The following is a 21,187-nucleotide window of genomic DNA, read 5'->3' as shown; positions in this document are numbered from 1 at the left end:
CAGCATGTGCGGCTTAGATACGTGCATAATAAAAGCCCATTTGGCTCGGAGGCCGCGATGTATGTATGCACCTGGTCCCCTGGTGCTGTTATTAATAGACCTGGTATTGAGCCGTGTTAATGCATCCTCTTTCTTCCCTTCCCAGTCTTCCCCGGCATTCCAGAACGGCCCGGCATGCCTTGCCCAGGAGAAGACAGTGAGTATCATTGGGTGTCGGATTACACACCTTCCCTCACTCTAACCCATTCATAACTGTTTGCGGGCTGCCGGGATTTGTGGTCTGTTTTCGGAGCCGTGCTCAGTCGTGAGGCTTCCACTGCAGGAAATGGACCTCCTGTTTACAAATCGGGGGATATACTCCAGTGTTTTTATGAGCTCTTTTCATTACAGTTTAAAGAGGAGAGATTATTCTTTGTCATGCTTCTGGGCTTAATATGACGCTTGGAGGCATGCCAGAGAATTTAAGTAAAATGTAATGAGATAATGTTTGAATGTGACTGGGGACTGTTTTGATAGTTAGGTCTGTGTTACAGTTTGTCCTTACAGAATACTTCTATATGTAGCTGTTTGAAGAATGGATTCCTCCTTAGCGTCTTGTGGAATGATTTTCCACAGAAAGATCTAAAACTATTCCATAGCCGGAACCACTGCTCAATTTTACCAACCTCCCATGATCCTTTTCTCTTTGTTTGCAACAGTGGTGAAGGGAATGGTCTAACTGCCCTTAAACTCTGTTTGACCTAATGCCAGATGCTTGTTGAGAATGCCCATTTTGCAGCCTTACGGGGGAAAAGCAAGGAGGTTTCAGTAATGAATCAGATTAGATTCTGAACACTGACCCACGGTGTCGGAGGCAACTGAACGGCCCTTGAAAAGAGGTTACACGTACACGCTTTGCAGGTTTGTGCTGGGAGCGTCAAGCCCATCTTTGCGTGCTGCAGATTCACATGGTAACTTTGCTTGTTAATCACCAGCCTCTCTGACAGCCCACCCATGCAAACAGATGCACTACCACGCTGCAGTCTCAGTGCTGACATTAAGCCAACTGTTAACTAAAAGAAGCCAACAGATATGTGATATATATATATTTTTTTTATTATTCTGCTCTCATAATCCTGTGAGAACGTGCGTGTTTGTGACTGGAATTCCAGCTCATGGCATCTTAAATCGAAGCCTCTGCCTCTGGCGATTCAGACACGACGAGGTGGAGGCTTAGAGGTGAGGTCGCGGGGCGAAGCGTTGTGTGTTGTCGGGCCAGGTGGCAACATTTGTAGTCGCTTATGTGCGGCAGTCCTCGGAGTGTGGTGTCCCCGTCACCGCAGCTGCTGTTCAGCACATCGGTCGCACGCCTCCACATTCTCTCATACCTCATTTTCCTCAGGCGTGGACAACACAAACAGAAGGAAATGGAGCTTGTGTTTGCAGACCGAGGAGTGTCCTCCGTTGTTTTTATACGCGCTTTTCATTACGGGTAACAGAGGAGAGATTGCTCTGTGTCATGTGTCTAGGTTTAATACGATGCTTGGAAGCGTGCCAAAGAATGGAGGTAAAAATGCTGTAAGATAATGTTTGACTGAAAGGCCAGATTTCAGTTCTTGTCATACACATGCAATCTCCCTTTCGTGGGAGATTTACTCAAACTAAAACGGAATAAAAACCCATTTCGAGCCAGGCCTTAAATTACAGAATAAGGCACAAAAACAGTAATACTGTGATATAATGTACTGGCTTGATCCAAAGAAGTAGTGGCAAAAAATTAGGAATATCCCTTCTGTTACAGGTTATTTAATGGCATTGAACAGTAATCCAGGGTTTATGTGCAGATTAAAAACAATGCAAAAGACAGACTATTGTCTGTTTATGAGATTCACAGGAACCCATGTATGAAACCTCGTAGTACATGAATAAAATGTTCTTGCAATGGAAAAGTGTTTGCATTTATACATATGTAAATGAGCTAGGAAACAAGACCGTGTGAAAATAATGACATGTGGGCTGAGTAGAAAAGTGCTTGTTTGTTGTGCCTGCTCATTCCCCTCTGGCCATTTTCTCTGCCATGTCAGAGGTGCAGTAGTCAGGTAACACATTGCCTAATAATTAGCCCACTGCAGGCTCTTTGCTGACAGGCTTGTTTACACTGAGAATTACCCTGCCTTCAAGCATAGTTAGACTCAGGCTCATTGGGGTAACAAGACATTCTTACAACCCTGGGAGAGAAACTGCGCGGCATGCCATGTTACGTGGAAATGTAGAGAAAGCGAGTGGGACGGAGGGAGAGAGAGGGAGAGAAACAGAGATAATGAGAGACGGAGGGAGTGGGTGAGCTTCCGGGAGGTCCCACTCTGCTGCTCCTCACTGAGGTTGGTAACTGGGCGCAGGGCCAGAGAAATGCATCCAGGGCACGAGTGTGATGTGGCTCCCCGGGGCAGTCTGAGCTCAAAGTTCCCCCTTTCAGCTCCGTTCTGGCCCACAGCCGCCTTCCTGTGACTCACAGACCCTGATGGACATAGCCCAGATATTTCACCTTGGCGGAAGGCGAAAGCGTGGCTTAGCTGTCCCTCTCTCTACCCTCTCTCTACCTCTCAGTCCGGGTTGGCAGTGGCTTCGAAAGGAGTGTCATTCAACAAACTTCATTTGCGGCTTGTCAAGTCTAATTACAGCTGCTGTATGCTTTGGTTGTGGGCTATTAGTTTGAAGAGCTGCGTGTCACTTTTTTATGATAACCCAGGTTTTGCACTCAGCTGGTGATGTGAGTTTATAAATGGGTTGTCATCAGAGGTTGCGATTCTCCTGATGAATGTGGTGCAGTCGCTATTTGAAAGAGGCAAAATGAGAAGAGGAAAGAAGTCATGCTAAAGGAGGGAAAAGGCTCAGCACATGCAGACATATCGGTCATACACCGCTTATGTTTGATTACAGCATTTCTCAGGAAAAAAAAAATGTTATGAATCCATGCTGTTGATGTTCTCGCCGTTTAATATTTTGCCCTTTTAAAATTAATTTTGTGTCATCTGAGCTAAAACTGTAATAGATGTACCCTGTTTTTAAAGCTAGGATACGTGCTTCGTATTTTAGAGACTGGCTGCTTATTGCCTCTCCTACTAACTTACTCCAACTTATTCAGTAGTCTTCCCTCTGCAGTTGATGGTTTGACTGAAATATTAGAGAAGTGAAGTGTAATGGTTGTTTTCCTTGTCTTTCTCTAAAATAAGTGTGTGTGTGCATGTGTGCATGTGTGTGCATGTGTGTGTGTGTGTGTGTGTGTGTGTGTGTGTGTGTGTGTGTGTGTGTGTGTGTGTGTGTGTGCGTGTGTGCATGTGCATACGTGTGTGTATTTTAAGGCTCATCAGCATTCACAACTTTAAAAATCACATCACGGGCACAGAAAATATTGTGCATCTCCTGTGACACAAACAATAAGCCTCTGCCTTGTTCTCTATTTGAGGACTCGTGCTGCCCGGAATCTGAATTAACAGATAAAGCGTCTGATCTTTGAGACAGAGGGTGCGCGTTTCTTATGATGGCTGCTTGCCGTGATGAATGGATGCTTCGCTCGACTGAAGCCCCTCGCATCGCAGTGGCAGAGTTTCCACTTCATGGCAAGCCCTTGATTTCCTCTCTTTTGTAGCAGTCCCGTATTGATTGCTCCGTTCTTCTGCAGAGGACAGTAACCCACTCAGTCCACTTTCCAGCTGGTCAAGTGGTTCTTGCTTCCAGGGAGCAGTATTGCACACTCCCAGAGCCCACAAATCTATCATCTCACCACTTCAAAACATCCAGGCCCTCCAGTAAATTTCCTGACTGCTACACTGACCTGTTAGTGCACATTGGCTAATAATGGCACCCTCTTACCAAACCATTTAGCCCGTCATATGATTATGGTAAACATATATATGCTGGTAAGTTGAAGCCATTATCTTTCTTCCATGGAATGCACATGTATCTTACCTTTTTAGTTTTTGTGAATATGTGGATGCCAGCATGCACATGTTTTGCAGCATCAGACATTGTACAATATTAATAACTAAACAGAAAAAAACAGTGTTTCAACTTGTCCCAATATTTATCCAGAGCACGGGTTTCCTGTCTGTTATGAAGGAGACAGTGTACGCGTTTTTTATTGAAATCTCAGTTTATTGTTCACAGGGGATCTGTTTGGCTTTGAGCACTGCCTTCTGCCTCTATTACTGGGAGGATATTCTAGTCATAACTACTAACAGTGTTCTGCTGACACCGTTGTTAAGCAACAGGGAGAATCAGCCCTCAGTTGGATGTCACCTTGATGGGCGGCTTCCATCTTATGTCCTTCTGTAATGACTGCATATAAAAAGACTTCACACAGTGTTCTAAAACCCTATAACCCAGTGACTATAAAAACTGTATCTCAATCAAAGCTTGTTGTCTGTATGAATGAGTTCCCTCTAGCTGATTACATATAGACAATCTGTTTTGAGTGTCAATTCAATAAGCAGTAAGACCATCCAGACCAAATGACAGGGAGAATATCAACACTGACTTTTCATTCTTAAAGGACAACTCTCTTTTAGGAAGAAAATGGATTATAAGATTTTATATTTTGGTTTGTTTTACCAGCATAATTGGTATGCTTCTGAATGTTTTATATTGGTCCGGAATCCTCTGAACGGAGCCATGCCCCGAATATCAGCTACTCCTCAGCATTGCAACCTGTAAAAAGGAAGACTTACCACCCTCCTGTAGTAGCCAGAGGAATGATAAATCTGTTACAACCCCCTGCATTCAGCACCAGTTGAACAATCTCAAAGATGTGCTTGTAAAACATTTCAAGGTCACAACTGAAACATTTTTGTTTGTTACTGAGCAGAAGTTGCTCAAATAATCGTGTGGCCTATTCAAGCAACTGCACAATGTGAAAATCAGAGCAACCTGCATGATAAATGTATGTGTTTTATCTTAATTTTACTGCATAAGCACAAACTCATGCAACCAGGAGACCTGGAGGCAGCAGAACGGGGAAGGGTGCTTTATTTAGCATGGTGTATTGCAGGGTAGCAGGAGTTTTTGAGAGCAAATATTGTGGGAAATTATCCTTTTGCCTTCATCAGGGTGTTCTGTCCGTCCTGGACACTGAACACCCTCCTGCTGGGTATCATAATCTAACAGTTATGTGACCTGCAACTACCTGGAGCTGCACCTGCCCCTGTCCTGATACTGTGAATCATTCTCTGTTTTAGAAGTCTTTGAAAGCTATTTTGTGAGTAGATGTTCTTTTTAAGTTTAAGAAGCCGGATGTGGTGAATGGATATAGTTGAAATATTGAGATGGTTTGCTTCTTGGCCAAACCCTGACAGGCTGCTGCTCGGTGAACTGACAGGTGATTTGACAGATGAATGAATGTTTCAAGTTTTATCAGTTCATTATAAAGGCTGAGATTATCTCACTCGCCGATTGTGATTTTCACAATGTGTCCGAAGCTTTGCTATCGGCGCCTTATGAATGTCAGATGCTTGTTAAAGGCTATGAACAGGAACTGCAAGAACCATTGGTTAGATGTCTGGATTGGGATGGAAATTTAGACATATAGGGAAGGAAAATAAATGGACAAACACAGACTGCGGAAAAGGTCAAAAGGTCATGGGTAGCACTGAAGGTTACGAGAGAAGGCTTTCCTGCCCTAGTGATGATGTCACACAGCACTGTCCTCCCACCATGTGGTATAAACTACACGTACGGCGAGGAGGCATGCCTTACAGTGTGTTCATGTGAAGATTGCCTGAAGCCACGCCACAGGTTCTGTGTGTCTGAAGTGCAGGTAGGTGCTATATTTTTCGCTTGCATTTGGTATTCCAATTTGATACTGTTGGGTCACCTAAGGTGCCACAGGGAAATATCAACAACTATGTCACGTACGCCTTGGGAGAAATAGGAGAAATATTTCGTACAGATGTAAGCGGCATAACTGAATAATGAGTACATTCTGTTGAAGTGTTTTTTTTTTTCTCTCGAAAGCAGCCAACGTCTACCTCACGTGATGTTATCTGTTTTGATTTCACTGTCCATTATAAGGGGAGCTTAATGATGCGGGCCAAAAACCGCTTCCTGTTGGCTGAGCTTTAGGGTCCTATTCTTGTCTGTCTGGCTGTTGCATGTACTCCATTAAAAAAGGCCTTTTCATTCAGCTGCCCCTCTTTTCAGTATAACTGCTTGGTAAATGAATGGGATGCACCACAAAGGCAGAGCAACTGAAGAATCCTCCCATTTTTATCACACAATATTGTCCTTCTGCTCTAGAAAAAAATGTTCAAAAATGGAGTCGGTCAATTTAATTAACTGCTTTTAAAAAAAAAAAAAAACTTGTTGCCTGTTCTGTGTGATGTATTCAGCCACTTGTTGAGTCCTATGGTTTGTGAAGATAACATTTGATGGGAGGTCAGTGGGTGTTGCACAGAATGGGCAGAGACCAGCACTCCTTGAGAGACCATGATAACATTGGATGTCCTAAAGCCATTAAAAGACATTTAGTCTTGTTTTTCAATCTGCACGCCTCCCTCTCTATGCATCCACGCACTTACCTTGTCCTCAGATGCCTTGGATATACATAATTTATCCCTGTATCAAAAGGCTTGGGACATCTCCAGCCATAGCCTACGATGCAGCATGTTATATTTCTCATGATGAAGGTGAATTATTTTGACATTTTGTGGGTTGGGTATTAATAAAAAATTAGAGGAAGGGTCTTTGCAGCTAGCTTTTCACATGTAAAAAACATGAAATATGAGGCGTGTATTCCTAATTACAGTTTTTCACAATTGCTTTAATGGATCTTTAAGGATTGTGACACAGTGTAAAACTCTTAGGACAACATCCCAAACTATCCACTACAGCAGTAAAAGTGTCCAACATTTGCAAACATTTTTTGAGTCAGATGTAATAAGTACAAATTGCCAAAGCAAATACTCAGTGGCAAAACACAAAAACATTACAAACTAGTTAGTTTATTAATGTAACTTAAATACTATAATTTCAGATTTGGTAAATGCCATCACAAAACAGTACAGTCAATGTATTCAGTAGATTCTCAGAATAACTAAATCTGCTCTAGCTGGAAGTAGCTGAAGGGCATTTCAGCAAATTAATGCATGACTGCAAGTTTGAACACATTCTAGTAATTACAGCAACTAAAATAATAGTTTGCAAATGCAAAAATGATCCCTGTTTGTTACTGGTCAACCACTATCTTTGTGCTTCTACACTTATAACACGTTTAGGGTATTTGAACATGTTGCTGTCACAAGGCCCTTATGCTTTCCTCATTTTTCTGATATGAATCCAGCAACCCTTTTCATTTTCAGGATCATGTCGTGTCTTTCCAAAATTGGTGAAATTGTGACTGTTTTTGATATTGAGTCCTTAACCTTTTCACTGTCAGGAATGGTCTCTCCCAGAACCAAAATGCAATCTTTTGGCCCGGGCCATTCCTTCTAGTGCCATCCCCTTCACATCCACAAGCGTACGGCCACACCCACCAGAGCAGTCATGAACTCAGAAAATAAAATTGCATGTAAGGGTTATTAAATAGCAGTACTGTATAATACTGTAAGCAGGTTTTCAGCAGCTGCTGCAGTATGTCACATAAGCTTGTGCAGTGCTATCCAGCGATTTGTATGCTTACTCTTTTTCATCATCGAATTATGCGGACATGCGGAATGATGAGGCAATAGCTGACCTCTTTACAGTGAGTGAGGTTGTATGAGCTGTCCACCTACTGATAAGCCTCCATGTATGACATGTCCAGTTATTGTTGCTCAGATTTCATTTGAGATCATGGTAAATCCACACTGATTACAGCAACCATGACCGTGACTATGTCCAGCAAATTCTGCTGCCTGCTTCATATTTGTCCGAAAACTGGTGCTGTTTCCACACAGCTGTTTATGTTGTGATGTCATAGTTATCAATTATATTTCCCTGCCTGATCATATGGTAAAGGACATTTCAGAGAGTGAACATAATTAACCATTTTGCCAGAATAGCAATTTGCATTTGAAATAGGACTGTGAGACAATGACATTTCAAGAATTTACTTGGTGGTTCAACATTTTGTTTTAGGTGAATAGGTGAGAAAATCTGTCAAAAGGAGACATTTTTACAGCTCAGTTTGTGCTTTTCCTGTTAATAGCTTTGCACTTTGTCACAAGCGTTTGGGGAAAAAATGTATCAAAGCTATTAAAAAACCTGAAAAATGCATATATCAAATGAGAGAGGTCGGCAGCCGGCAAATAAAATGGATTTCATTTTTTCCATTTTTTCCGTTTTCATTCTTGTAATAGACACTAGACAATGAATCTTGATTCAAGCTTTGGCAATTTTGGTCTAATAAAGGATTAGAGCTTAAGATAGGTGGCGTTCCTGTTTGATTTATTTCTGCCTCTTTTAGCGCGGGTTCCTCTCTATGTCGAGAGCTCAAATGGTAATAATTTCCCCTGTGAAATGCAGATCAGTGGAGATCACAATGCACCGCCACATTACTGTTGAAAGACCTTTGTTACAGTATCTGGCCAGAGGTAGTTGCCTTTGAAAACGCCTCCGTGACAGTCCGTAATGTTGTGAGCCTTTATAGGGATTTGCATAAAAGCAAAAGACGGATTCTGCCCTCTGTGTTGTGGTGTACTTGACACCACTGAGTGCCGATTATAAATGATTCAAATAGCGTTGACCTCTTTCTGGTGAAAAGGGTATGCTTTAGGCTGTTAGCTGCATTTGTTTTAATTGTCTTGACAATGACCAGTTTATTTCTAATTAGTAACTGTAAAGTTTTAACCTTACAGTTAATACATCATCCATGATGATAGTATGTCATTATGATATAGCTGGATATTGAATAGTGTAATGTCAGAATTATCTATTTAAAAACCCTTGAGTTCTTGGTTGCTCAGATATGGTCACTAATATGTTGTTAAAAATATTTTAAAATACTATACTTAGCATAACTGTGTGCAAATAACCTTTAAACTTAACGTGCAACATTTTTATGTTTGTGTATGTGCATGTATGTACGCATGTTTATGTGTGTGTAGATACGTGTATTTATTTGTGGGAGTTTATGTATACGTGCCTTCGTATTTGTTTTCAATTTTTCACTTCCTCGCAGTATACAAAACATTGATGCTCTTGCAGTAACACTGAAGAGAAATAAACACTTAAAGGAGACCATTAGGTTCTCATCCTTGATCCCAGCATTTAGTAAATGCAGGGTAGACGTTGGGGTATTCACCCAGCCTTCATTGGGTTTTGACAGCGGATCTGTCGTTTATCTGAAGACGTTTATCTGAAGAATCTCCGTAATGAAAGGGAGAATGAGAATATGAGATCTAAATCATACAGCAATATATTGCTCTCAGCTCAGCGCAGTGCTCTTTGTCATTGAAGAGAGTGTGTGAAAACAAACACAAGACTATTACTAATGCTCCCACCGACCCTTCTCTACCGTTTTGCGGCTGTGGAGATGTGTGGCAGTTCTTTTCACTGGCGCGGTAACAGACCGGTAAATCTCTCTCTCTAAAAAAAAGCTTGGCTTGTCGGGATGTGCTTCGTAAGCGCTCCGAGCGGCGTGCACTAACTGAGGGTGTCATGAATTAGTCCCGTGCTGTCTCCGCGATGACTTTGGCACCTGCTGGAGAGCGGGTGTGATAAGCTGCTGAGGCTGCTGTTTTCTCCGCTCCTCCCGTTGTGACACGGCGGCGGCGGCGGTCGTGAGGTGGAGCGGGAGCACCCGGGACCGTTCGGGGGTGCCGCTGAACGCCGCGCATCGCTGTGAGGCGCGGGACGCCTTGCGTGCTCTCTCTCTCTCTCTCTCCCCCTCTCTCTTCCCCCTGCGCGCTGCAGCAGTAAGTTTTTTTGCGCCGCGCTGCGGACCGCTGCCCTGGCCGTGCGATTGCGAGCGATGTCGGTGCTGTGTGCCGAGAGAGAACCACTCTGCTATATGAGAAAGGCAAAGTTGCCTGCCTCTGACTGTCATTCCGTAGGTATGTGAACGCGCTCCCCGTGTCCAGCGCTGCGTGGATTTCCGCGTTTTTTTTTTTTTTTTCTCGTGGGCTGTGCTTTGCAGGCTGCATTGCTTGGGGTGAGAGCTCCGTGGACAGAGAAAGGAAGGAGAGAAACTGCTTTGATTCCTTCGTGACAGTATCTGCCTTTTGCTGCAAGATGTGTATTTCTACAGCTGAGGTTTTTCTTGATCATTGTCCTTTTGAGTGCATACATTATGCAGACAAGCTGCTGAAAGATTGTGGGAGGTATACTGGTCATGTGGTGTATGCATGCTTGAATGTTTGGTCTTATTTATGAAAGTTGTGGCTGAATATGTTTTGTAATCTTAATGTTGTACACAAGTGGTTTTCCTACATTTCAATGCTGTGTTCAGTGTAATAGACTTGTCAGGATGCATCTTTGTTGTCTTTGTGCTGGGGGCCTTGGTCATTGTGTGTGTTTGTAAAAGTACAGTATAGAGCAGGAGAGAGAGAGAGAGAGAGGGGAAGAGGAAGAGGAAGATTCCTTTGGAGGAGAGGGAATGACATGCCGTCTGGTGCAGTCCACCTCGTGGTCAGTGGTGTCCTCCCCTTTAAGGCCACATGGCGTGCCACCGCCGTTGCCGCTGCTGCAATACGCAGTGTGTGTCTGCGAGAGGGTACTTTGCCCTTCAGAAAATTGTCATTGAGATTCCCAGTCGTTTTTTTTGCCTTGCGCTTTTTCCCCGTGAAATATGACCCTGGGGAGTTCTGGGTGGGGCGTCTGTTGCTGAGTGTTTATTTGGGGTGCAGGGGTATACTAAGCTACATTAACAAAATATTCCCACAATGCCTCTGCAGCTGCTCCATGCGGGACGACTTCGTTATCAAATCAAGCATGATTAGGAAAATAGAGTTTAACAGAGCAGGACATAGAGGAAGGTGTTATTTTTGGGCAGTGTTGAGAATACAACAAAACAGATCGTAGTGACCTGGACTAAAGTTGGCTTTGGAAAAAATTCACTTGTGAGAGGCTGATTTAGTCCATAGTGCAGAGTGTAGTTAATTGATTTCCAGTTCTGTCTCGTTCAATTAAGTAATGGAATGAAAACTGGAATACCCCATCAGCTTGTGTCCTTTGATGTAAAAATGGGGGCCCTAATTCAATCAATTTCAATTGAGATACAGTGCACTTCGTCTTTTACTCAGTGTAATGAATTTAGGTAAATTTAGCTGTGGTGGGAAAGTAGAAAAAATGTTTCATTTCACAGAATGTAACATGTATACAAACCTATGTGCTGATTGGATGGGGAGAGATCTGGGTTGACTTAAAATAATTATGTGGGTTTTCAATTTTTTAGGGATGTCAAATATTTTTGCATATCTTCGTGGCAAGTGGTCTGTTTTACAGTGTCTTGTTTTTGCCCCCAAAATATCCATGAAAAAATGAGAATTTGAAAGAAATATTAGAAGCTTAAGATATTTTATGACAGAATATATCCCAAGTAGTACAGTGTGCCTGCCTCAGAATATTTGGTACTTATTTGTCTGTCTACCACAGCCATTTTTTTCAGACTACAGTATATGATCCTATCTCTTATATGGAAGTCTCTATTAATTCAGTTGCAGTTTAGATATGTGAAAAATGTCAACATTGGTGTAAATTGCAATGTATAGTAGAATTTGGGTATGAAGTCTCATTTCAGGAAACGTGGGTAACGTGTCTGATTTGGTCATAGGAGGTTGCAAATATGCTACTTTCTATGCTATGTTATTGACTAGTAGTAAAGAAGAGTAGTTAGTGGAGGCTTAGCCACAAACAGCTTTAAATTAAACCTCTTGTTTGGGTGGGTCACAACATATTTCCTGCCATTTGCCCCACAGGGAGTTTGTTTCGGAAATACCACTGCTCCTTGTTATGTAAACCCCTGGGAATATCCATTTGTGCTGCTGTTGGTTACAGCTCTTGGACAAATCTTTGTTCTAATTGTTGTTTTGGTAATGGCTGCAAATTTTATCTGACTGGCCGTGAATCAGTCTGACCACTGCATGTCTTTATTTCCTTGACTGTTTGATCTCAATCTAATTTTGACTCTGAGACAAAAAAATTGGATGCTTAGTTTTACAGATTTACCTGAACTGTGTCCAAGTCCCCACTGTTTGACTCTTGTGTCATTGGCGCAAGTGTAATTGCCTTTGGCAAACCAAAAACTCCACTCAAACTTTGACAGACCTCCACGGTTAGAACGAATGACAGGATTTTCCTGAAGTGGTAATACGAATCATACGCACGTGAATGATGTTTCATTGATTTCCCTGATGCTGACAGGTGTAGGATGCCTTCGTAGATGTGTACCCACTTAAAGAGCACACAGGAGCAACACTGGGGTGAGCTCCTCCGGATTACAGTGTCATGCTGGTGCAGGCTATTGGGGGATGGTACTGGGATCACTGAGGCTGGCTTGTGTGGATAACAGCACGTGCTTCACATTTGTGCGGTGAGGGAAGATTGTGCCGGAGAGAGCATTATTTCTAATGGTAGAAATAATGGTGGGAGCAAGCCTGTGACCCAGGCCTTGCACTCTGACGGCAGACACCTGTGCCACTGAAAAAACCCTGACAGCTCGGCGATGCGGTGGTGGTTTGTGATTACCTGTGGAAGCAGGTGTCAACCTCGCTGGCTCTGTGACAAGCGCTGCTCTCACACTCCCCTTCAGGTGCAAGAAACCTCGAGGTCTGCTTGTCATCTGCTGTCCTCTGAGGTTGAGTGTTCAGTGTGTAGAAAAGGAGACATTTCTTATTGAGCATTTAAGTTTGGTATCTCTAACCTTGTTTTACTTGAGAGAAAGGACTGGATACTCTTGGGCTTCCTCACATGGTATGAATCCGTTTTTGTTTCTTGGCGTTATTACCTGTCAGTCATTGTGTTGCTAATCTGGGACACCACTGTGTTCACACACGCAAAATACTATCAAAGAATAAACACCCAGGAAAGCCCTTATTAAATTATAATGGCGTGGCACAGTAGCATCTCTTAAAGCAGCAGGAATATTCTTCTGTAGAAGATAGATGTTGAGCCGTCAAGGAGAAATGTCATTGTGATTATATGTGTTGTTTTTGTTTTTACCCCACACTTGTTAAGATCTGAGCAAGCGACTAAGTGGCAATCGTTCTCAGTTCACAATCAGCAGAAGTGTTACGCACGATGAAAGAAATCAGCAAAGCATTTATCCCAGAGGTGCACTTGTCCCTCGGTCTGTGCTCCTGGGGGCTGATTTCATGCATGGACCCAATCTCCAATGCTTAATCTTTTAATGAACGTTCTATTGTGAGACTCCCCGTATGGAAGGGCTGTCCCTGCTTCAGTGTGCTACTCTATGCACTAAAAGCACCCCACTGTGCTGTGATAATGTTCCATTTTTGTTCAGAGGTTTTTTTTTTTTTTATGCCAGCTGTTCCTTTTGGGTTGGGGGAAGCTCCCAGTTACAGCTCTGGAAGAGCATCCTGTGTTGAGCATTAAAAGACCCCCCCCCCCCCCCCTCCCCACACCGGCACGCACACATGCACACATAAGCATGCACAGACACACACTCCCACACGCACACACACAAAGCCTGGATAAGGGGGGGCTGAGTGAGTCTGTGCTCAAAGGCGGAAACTGCAGTCCGCTTCCGCCGCATCCATGCCACATTTTTGACCACACCGCAGCCTCAGTCACTGACTCTCGAGGGAGACCGGAGCACCCGTGCTTAGCTACATGAGGCAGGGATGTCATAGAACGAGAGAGAGAGAGAGAGAGAGAGGGAGAGAGAGAAAGGAGGGGGGGAGAGACCACTCCACCATAAAATATCTGCTCTTAATGTTGAAGTCACTGCCTCCTTTTGTCCCGGCTACCCATCAGTATTCAAAAAAAGCAGCCGGGAGAGCGGGGGAAAGGGCGAGAGAGACGAGCAAATTAAACCTCAATCCGGAGGAGAGGAACAGGAGTGTCTGGCTGTAGCAGCCGGGCGAGAGGGAGAGGCAGAGAGAGAGAGAGAGAGAGAGAGAGAGAGAGAGAAGAAATAAATAAATTAATTAACGGGAGGAGAAGAGAAACGCCAGAGAGGAGGGGATGTACATTTCATAGCCGGCGCGACGTAAAGCCAGCCAGGATAATGCGCTGAAGGAGGCAGGAAAAAAAGAGAGAGAGAGGGGGAAGGAGACCGGTGAGCAATACATCTTGCTACAGCTAATAGATTTTATGGCCGTGTCATCTGCAGGATTTAGGTGACATGTAACGTGTGCCTCCGTGGTTAGTGTGTCCCTGCTGTGTGTTCTTGCATGTGCCTGTGTGCGTGTGTGTGTGTCTGTGTGTGTGTGCGTGCGCATGTGTGTGTGTGTGTGTATTGTCACAGAAAACGATCGGGGGAAGATGCATGGCTTCTGGCTGGTCTTCCTGACGTTGTCTTTCTGTTTTTTTTTTTTTTCTCCTTCTTTCGGTTTCCTGCTGTGCTCTCCCTTACCTTGCTCTCTCCTGTCACGCTCCCGTTATCCGAAAAAAGGCTGTGAACCTGTTGGCGCCGTGTGTGCTGCACTGTGTGTGTGTGTGTGTGTGTGTGTCTGCCACAGGAAACGGCAGAGTAGCTGCCTACCTGGCTGCGTTAGTCAGTGCTGCCGGGGAGAGGAGAGAGGCGAGGGAGGAAGGCGAACGTCTCCCTGTCCTTCTCCAAACAGCAGGCACAAAGGGAAAGAGCCGCTCAGTTAGGTAGAGCTCTTCCCGGCTCCTTCAAGGGAGGACAATATGCATCCCAAAAAGACCGAGGGTACGTGTGACATTTTTCTCTTCTGAGACGCATTGCCCCAATTTGTGAGTGCAGCCAAACAGGTAGCGGTGATGTGTGCGTTTTTCCTCTCAGGTTTTTTTTTTTCTTTTTTCTTTTTTTTTTTTTGAAGTCTTGTGAATGAACTATTGCTTGCATTCGTTTTTCTGCGTGAGTCAGTGTACCCATGGTTTTTGCTGGTGTATTTTTAGCTGTGGCAATAAAGAGGAAAGAGTCTCGTTTTGGCTGCTGCTGAGGCATGGTTTTCAGAGTGATATTTACGTGATTACGCCCCGTATTGTTCTGCACCTTGGAGGGGGTGGCCGAAACTGGGGGCCGCATGCATAATTCATCGGCGACGGACATAATTAATAAGGCATTGACAGTAATGAGACTTTTCTCCACGCCACTACTCTCAGACATGGGCTTGGTGCAGCACGCGTTAGGACAATGTTTATTTTCCAGTTGGGCGGGGGAGGGGTGGGGGTGGGGGGGAGTGGTGGCATTGTGGGGGGGAGTGTGTCATAAGCAGATGTGGAGGCACAAGGCACTGCTTTCACTGATTTTCGAGGTTATTTTTCCGGGAAGCAGCCAGTCCAACAAAGGACAATTGTTCGTTGCTTATCGCGAAAGGATACTTCGTGATGTGTCTGTCCCAGTGTGTCCGTGTTCCTCTCGTTGACTTTTTCCATTGCAGTCCGGGCAAGGGCAGGTGTTCGCTCATCTTTTCGGGGGTCCAGCGAAGAGTGTGGGGAGTGCTACAAATGGGATGGGGGGGGGGCTCCCTTTTAGGGGGTCCAGCGGTGAGCACAGGGAGCACTGCACATGGGCGAGGGGGTCCACACGGCCAGTATCCATTGATTGACTAGTGGGTGATGGAAACGTGTTTGTGACGGGGTTCGGTGATTTAACACTTTCGGGCCGGGTCGCCCTTGGGCCGCGCTGGACACAGCTAGAAATCCTGCCTTGAGACACATATTTCAAACTGAGCAACAGTATCGACATACGGGCTGCCTTCAGTGTCCATGTGCTGCATCGGTCTGACTCATCTGCTCTATTGACCGGGAATCTGTCAAGTACAGCATCTTATATGAAGTTGGCTGCACAAGCGGTGCAGTGTATTGACGTGTTTCATGGAGTAAGTCCTGGAGAAACATTAGCTTTGTTTTGTTGTATGTGATGTAGCCTAATACAACGATAATTGTATCACTGAGACACTACCACGAAGAGTTTAATTTCATGTAGACTGCAGTTGCTGTGCAGTCCCGTCCTCAGTGGTAAATAAAGTAAATTAAGTTACATACTCAAAATAAAGATACTGTTAGAAGTGTTACCCTTATTGTTTTGTTAATTTGTCAAATTGGCATGAGATTAATAGAAAAAAATTCTGGTGTGATTAATAAGATCAATTAAGAAGAGCTCTCATTGAATGGCTTGTAGCAGCTATTGCCTCTGTGGCTCAGGGGCTGTTGGCTGGGGTAATTGTCTTGCACTTGAAAAAGCTCTCTATTTTTTAATGTCTCTTGTAAAACAGCTCTTACAGAATACCAGCAGTGATAAAGTATTTTCTTCATGAAAAGTGATGGTGTTCTTTATTGGGTTTGAGTTTATAATTTATTTATACTTTAATTTCAATCCTCGTCGGGCCTAGCTGTACCCTTGAGCTTGGTACTTTTGAATTACTTAAGTAAATATTCAGCTCTATAAGTGGATCATTTTTAAAGTGTCTGCTTTGTAAGGTGTTTTGGATAAGGGTGTTCACTAGTCAAGTACATAAATAGCACCTGATAAACAATTGAAAATGGCTCCTTATAAGTGCAGCCTCTTCCTTGCACCTTTTGATTTCCTGAAGACCTGATTGACAGGTATTGATGTGAAGAGAACCTTTATATCAAAGGTCAGACCCGCCCACTGCTCTCACCTCAGCTTCTAAAGACTCCTCCCACTTCCTGTTGCTATAATAAACTTTTCCTTGATGATTCAGAATGGACTAGTCAGTATGTGGCATTGTAACATGATGGACTCAAGGCCACATAAATGCAAATCAGTGAGAGTGACATTTTTGGTATATGTGTTGTTTTGCGATTGGTCTAGAGTCAAGAGAATTGATCCAGATCAGACAATCTGTAAGTGCAGGGTTGCAGGGTTTCAGTGTCCATTTTGAGAGAGGATGACTTTGTCTGCACTGCACTCTGCACTGTCTGTAGGCTGAGCTTTATTCTGTTTCTCTGAAAATGACAGTGAAATGTGAACATTAGAGTAACAAATCCAGGGTCCAGACATTCACATTTTCCTTGGAGGCAGAGCTGCTTGAACTGATGGCAGCTTCCCTCCTTTGGGATTCGGAGGTGGTATTTGTTCCAATTTGTACTCAAACCCCCTCTGATAAGGGCCATGTTATTATAGTTTTGGAATGAGAATAAGATCTGCCTTTACGCTTGACTTGGCAAGATAATCAGTCTGTGATTGTTTTATTCAAATTGCTTTACCTGATGATTCAGAATTAAACTTTAAAGTAATGAGAACACACAGCAACTCCTCTGTGTTATGTAAAAATCCAGTTGGCGGCACTGGTGTCGCTGTGACTAAGGAGGAGATGGCCACCAACACGCCTTTACCCTAATTTCTGTTTTTCTCTTCCATGCCTATCTAGACTGACCTTTAAAAAAATTATTGATCATTCTGCTGAAAAAACAGAGCTTTGCTTTTTGACAGAGGTGATATGTAGCGAGCTTTGAGAGGTTTAACATGTCTTGTTCTCGGGAACTGCGGGATTCTGGGGAGAAATTAGGTACATCTCCTGGGAGTGGAGTCATGTGACGTTGCATGAACTGGAGCCAGCCAATGGCTGTCTGCCATTCAAGCTTCTGTCACCCCATGTTGAGCCAATTCCACGGATTGATTGCAGAGGCAGGAACCAGGAAGGGCTTATTGCACACATGCAGTGATGTGGTCCTGTGTTAATTGTTCTTCACGACTGATGCTGACAGTGTGAGGAGCTCATAAGCATCTCGTTTGATCTTTAATCTACCTTCAAGAGCACAGTATTGTGTTTAAGGATGATTTAGCTTGCTGTTTCTACCTCTCCAACCACTGTTTCACTGTTTTAAATTTCGGTTTCCTTCGTATTCATAATCAAAGAATAACAGAGGCAGTATGAAAGGTTAAAGCAAATCCAGAGCAAACCCCCATCTATATACAGGGGTTGTCATGTGATGGGGTAATGGGCAAAGAAACGGTAATGAAAACATGCAGACGGGGGGGGTGAGATAACAGTGTGGAATGAACGTCACTCCTGCTGCGGTGGCTTACTTCTCTCCCGTGCCTATCACAGCAAAACCCCCACCCCCACCCCCAACCCCACTCCCACTCCCACTACCACCCCCACTCCCACCCCCACCCCAGCACTCTGCGACTCAGTCATTGGAACAGGATCCGCCTCTGGGGGGGGGGGTCAGCGCTCTTCTGTTGTCAGATGTGCCGCGGGGGTTGCTGTTTTTGATCAGGTGCTGTTGACAGAGCCCGCCCCTTAAAAATGGAAGGCGGCGTGAGGGAACGCCCTGGTGGGGGGGTGGGGGGGTTGCTGCCGCTTGCGGCCGCCAGTGATCACGTCTCCACAGCTCTGTCTGTCTCTGGGCTGACATTCAGGTTCGTCTCACATTCAGAGCTCAGCGCTCATTATTTCGCAGGCTCCGTTGCGGAGCCTGCCGAACGAGGAGGCGTTATCTATTTCTGGATTATTTCCCATCACCGCTGGTCCCACCCCCGATCCCTGTATTACCCATCACCCCCCATGGTTCTGTAATTCTCAGAGAGCAGGTGCTAAAAAGTTTGTATTTGGCTAAGAGAATCAGTGGGTTGCCTAAACATTACTGTTACTGTTAGTATTTGAAGTAGTGCCTCAGGTATGTGAAAGCATGAGAAGGACATTGTGCAGATTTCCAGTTAAATGTATGTGATGTGTGTGTGTGTGTGTGTGTGTATAAATTTCTATTGCATCTTTAGACTTTTAAGGTGGCCCATCATTCATTTTAAGGCTTTTTTAACCATTTAACCAGTGTAACTCTAGGATAGTGCCATATAAATACCAATCCTTATTTTTACACGGAAAAGTAGGCTTATTGCACAGAAACATAAGTTGGAGATAACTCTGAACTACAGTTGTTTGGGCGACACATAGAATGTACCATCCTACATAGCAGGATAATACAGTATGCCTGCAGCATCCCGAACTCAGTCTCTGGTGATTCGGCAGTGTTCAGCAATGCCAGCATAGTCCCCTCTGGCATCACACAGCCTTCAGCAGCCTCAGTGCAGTATGCAGTGATACAGTTAACTGTCTTCAGCTCACCTGTCAGCTATCCAGTCTGTATACAGTCTGTATGTATAATGTGCGGCAGCCCCAGCACAGTCTCTAGCGGTATGGGTGTAACAGTCTGCAGTGCTAAAATGCTCAGCCTTTGGCAACCTCTGTGTAGCCCACCATGCAGGCTTATCAGCAGTTCCTCTTCAGTTTCCAGTGGTGTGGGCACAGCTCCCTGGCATATGTTATTTAGTGTTCTGGCAGGAGGCCTACTGAAGTTTATGAATCCTGTTTCCCTCTCTGCATCAGATTGACTGTCTCTCCGCAGAAGATCTTTGGTGATGTTTTAATGATGAGCGCCAGTCCTTCTTGTTGAGCTGTTGTTAGGCTGAGGCTTCTCAGGGTTCTGCCACTCCACTTGAGGTAGGCTGGGCATCGCTCTCTCTCATCAAAAACTCATCTCGAAAGCGATCGCGAATCGGCCGCCGTGCGGAGCCGTCTGGCTGGAATCCCCTAACCGCCCAATCTCAGCGCCGCGCGTCTCGCACAGGGCGGCTGCCGAAAATGGATCAAGAGCGAAGACTGCCTGGGGCGGGAGAGGACGTGTGGACGCCTGCCTTAAAATAAACGAGCAGACACGCTCCGGCTACGTTTGCGCTAGGTGTGCTACCCGCTGCGTATAACATAGCCACAGGGGTGAGCACGTCTCCTACAGATGTGACATTGTCCAGAGCACACAGGCTCACAGGGGCCGGAACCGAGGCTAACGCGTTCGCGTTTCACCCCCATTTTGTCACCCGATTCACCATGTGGGTTCTGTGCACAAACCCAGCCCATGTCACAACAGCAATATGGAGCACAGACAGGGTTGAGATGCCGGGCATCATGTCCCAGAAGGATGTAACATCCACAGATGTCCCGTTCAACATTTGGAGCAGGGATTTGAGGTTATCCTTTTATTTTGCTTATCGCTGTGAGAAACCGCGTCGGCTAAATAAAGTAAAAGATGCAAAGCCTCAGCAAGAGTGACAGATTGGCAAATGCGGCAGTTGGCATGGCCGTAATAAATAATTCATTATAAAAAAATGCTCCCAAAAAGGTCATGATGCATATTAATAGAATTCGAGATTTGGCACGCAGGGTATGAACATAATTGACTGTTTCTGTTTTATGTCTGAAATGAAATAAGTCACGGTGGCAATCTGATTAACCTTAATAACGCGTGTGACGTTCACCTAATCAGGGACTTGTCTGGAAAGATTTTGTTTGCATCTCTCTGTAAAACTACCATTTTATGGATGGATTATCTTCAGGAAAACAAAGGGAGAAGAAGGCATTTGATGTAAAAACAGTTGATTCACCTCTTGTGTAGTTTCTTCCTGTTCTGACCAGGAATCAGAAGGTCAAACTGCGTACTTCGTTTTAGAACACTGGAGAATACTTTTTGAAAATTAAATACACTTCTGTGCTTGACAGTGTGGAAGTGGCTTAAGCAAAAAGTGTGATGTCAACTCCCTGAAAATCTACATCTGGGTTGTGCTCACTTATTGGCCAAAAAAGTAAAATGGAAAAGGTAGTTTTTAAAGTTAAGAGCTATAAGAAAGATGAGTTTCCCTTTTTTATCTCACAAAAAACTGACTGAGGATCAGGTGTTTAAAAAGAGGATCTGCTATATTTAGCCTCCTTTTTTTGCAGATAAACATCTGCTTTTGCACCTGAGTTGTGAAGCAGTTTTGAGGTAGCACCCACACAGAGCTGAAAAAATTTAACCATTTGAAGACTCTCCTCTTTCCTCCCCCTCACCCCCCGTGCCAACTGCCAGACAGCTGGTAGCAGTGAACTAATCCTTAATTGCCACTGTAATTAATATTTGAGAGCCCAGAGGCAGGCCCAGGCTTTGTCTGCACCGACCTGTGGCGGCTGATTATTGCTCACCACGGTGCCAGCTTCACCAATCCCTGTCACATTCTTCACCGCACCACTCTCCCAGAGCACCATGGGATGGAGAAATCATATCTTCAGCCCTGTGAGGGTGCGAGACAGAGAGAGAGAAAGAGACAGGCAGGCAGGCAGGCAGGCAGGCAGGCAGACAGACAGAGAAA

At 44.4% G+C, this 21,187-nt stretch overlaps 1 protein-coding gene across 4 annotated transcripts in view; it reads left to right on the top strand.

Moving 5' to 3' along the window:
- prkcz (protein kinase C, zeta) overlaps positions 1–21,187 on the top strand; it is a 133,518-nt gene that overhangs the window by 22,977 nt on the left and 89,354 nt on the right. For 2 of the 4 annotated variants that reach the window (XM_036534010.1, XM_036534011.1), the window contains exon 4: positions 146–196. In XM_036534010.1, coding sequence (XP_036389903.1) covers positions 146–196 — 51 coding nt within the window. Of the gene's footprint in view, positions 1–145; positions 197–14,121; positions 14,189–14,663; positions 14,786–21,187 lie in introns of those variants that run through there. The other 2 variants (XM_036534014.1, XM_036534013.1) reach the window with 2 other exon arrangements.

This window comes from Megalops cyprinoides, chromosome 7, assembly GCF_013368585.1.
Source record: "Megalops cyprinoides isolate fMegCyp1 chromosome 7, fMegCyp1.pri, whole genome shotgun sequence".
NCBI lineage: Eukaryota > Metazoa > Chordata > Actinopteri > Elopiformes > Megalopidae > Megalops > Megalops cyprinoides.
The sequence above is the reverse complement of the archived record's forward strand: the minus strand, read 5'-3'. Positions and strand labels throughout refer to the sequence as shown.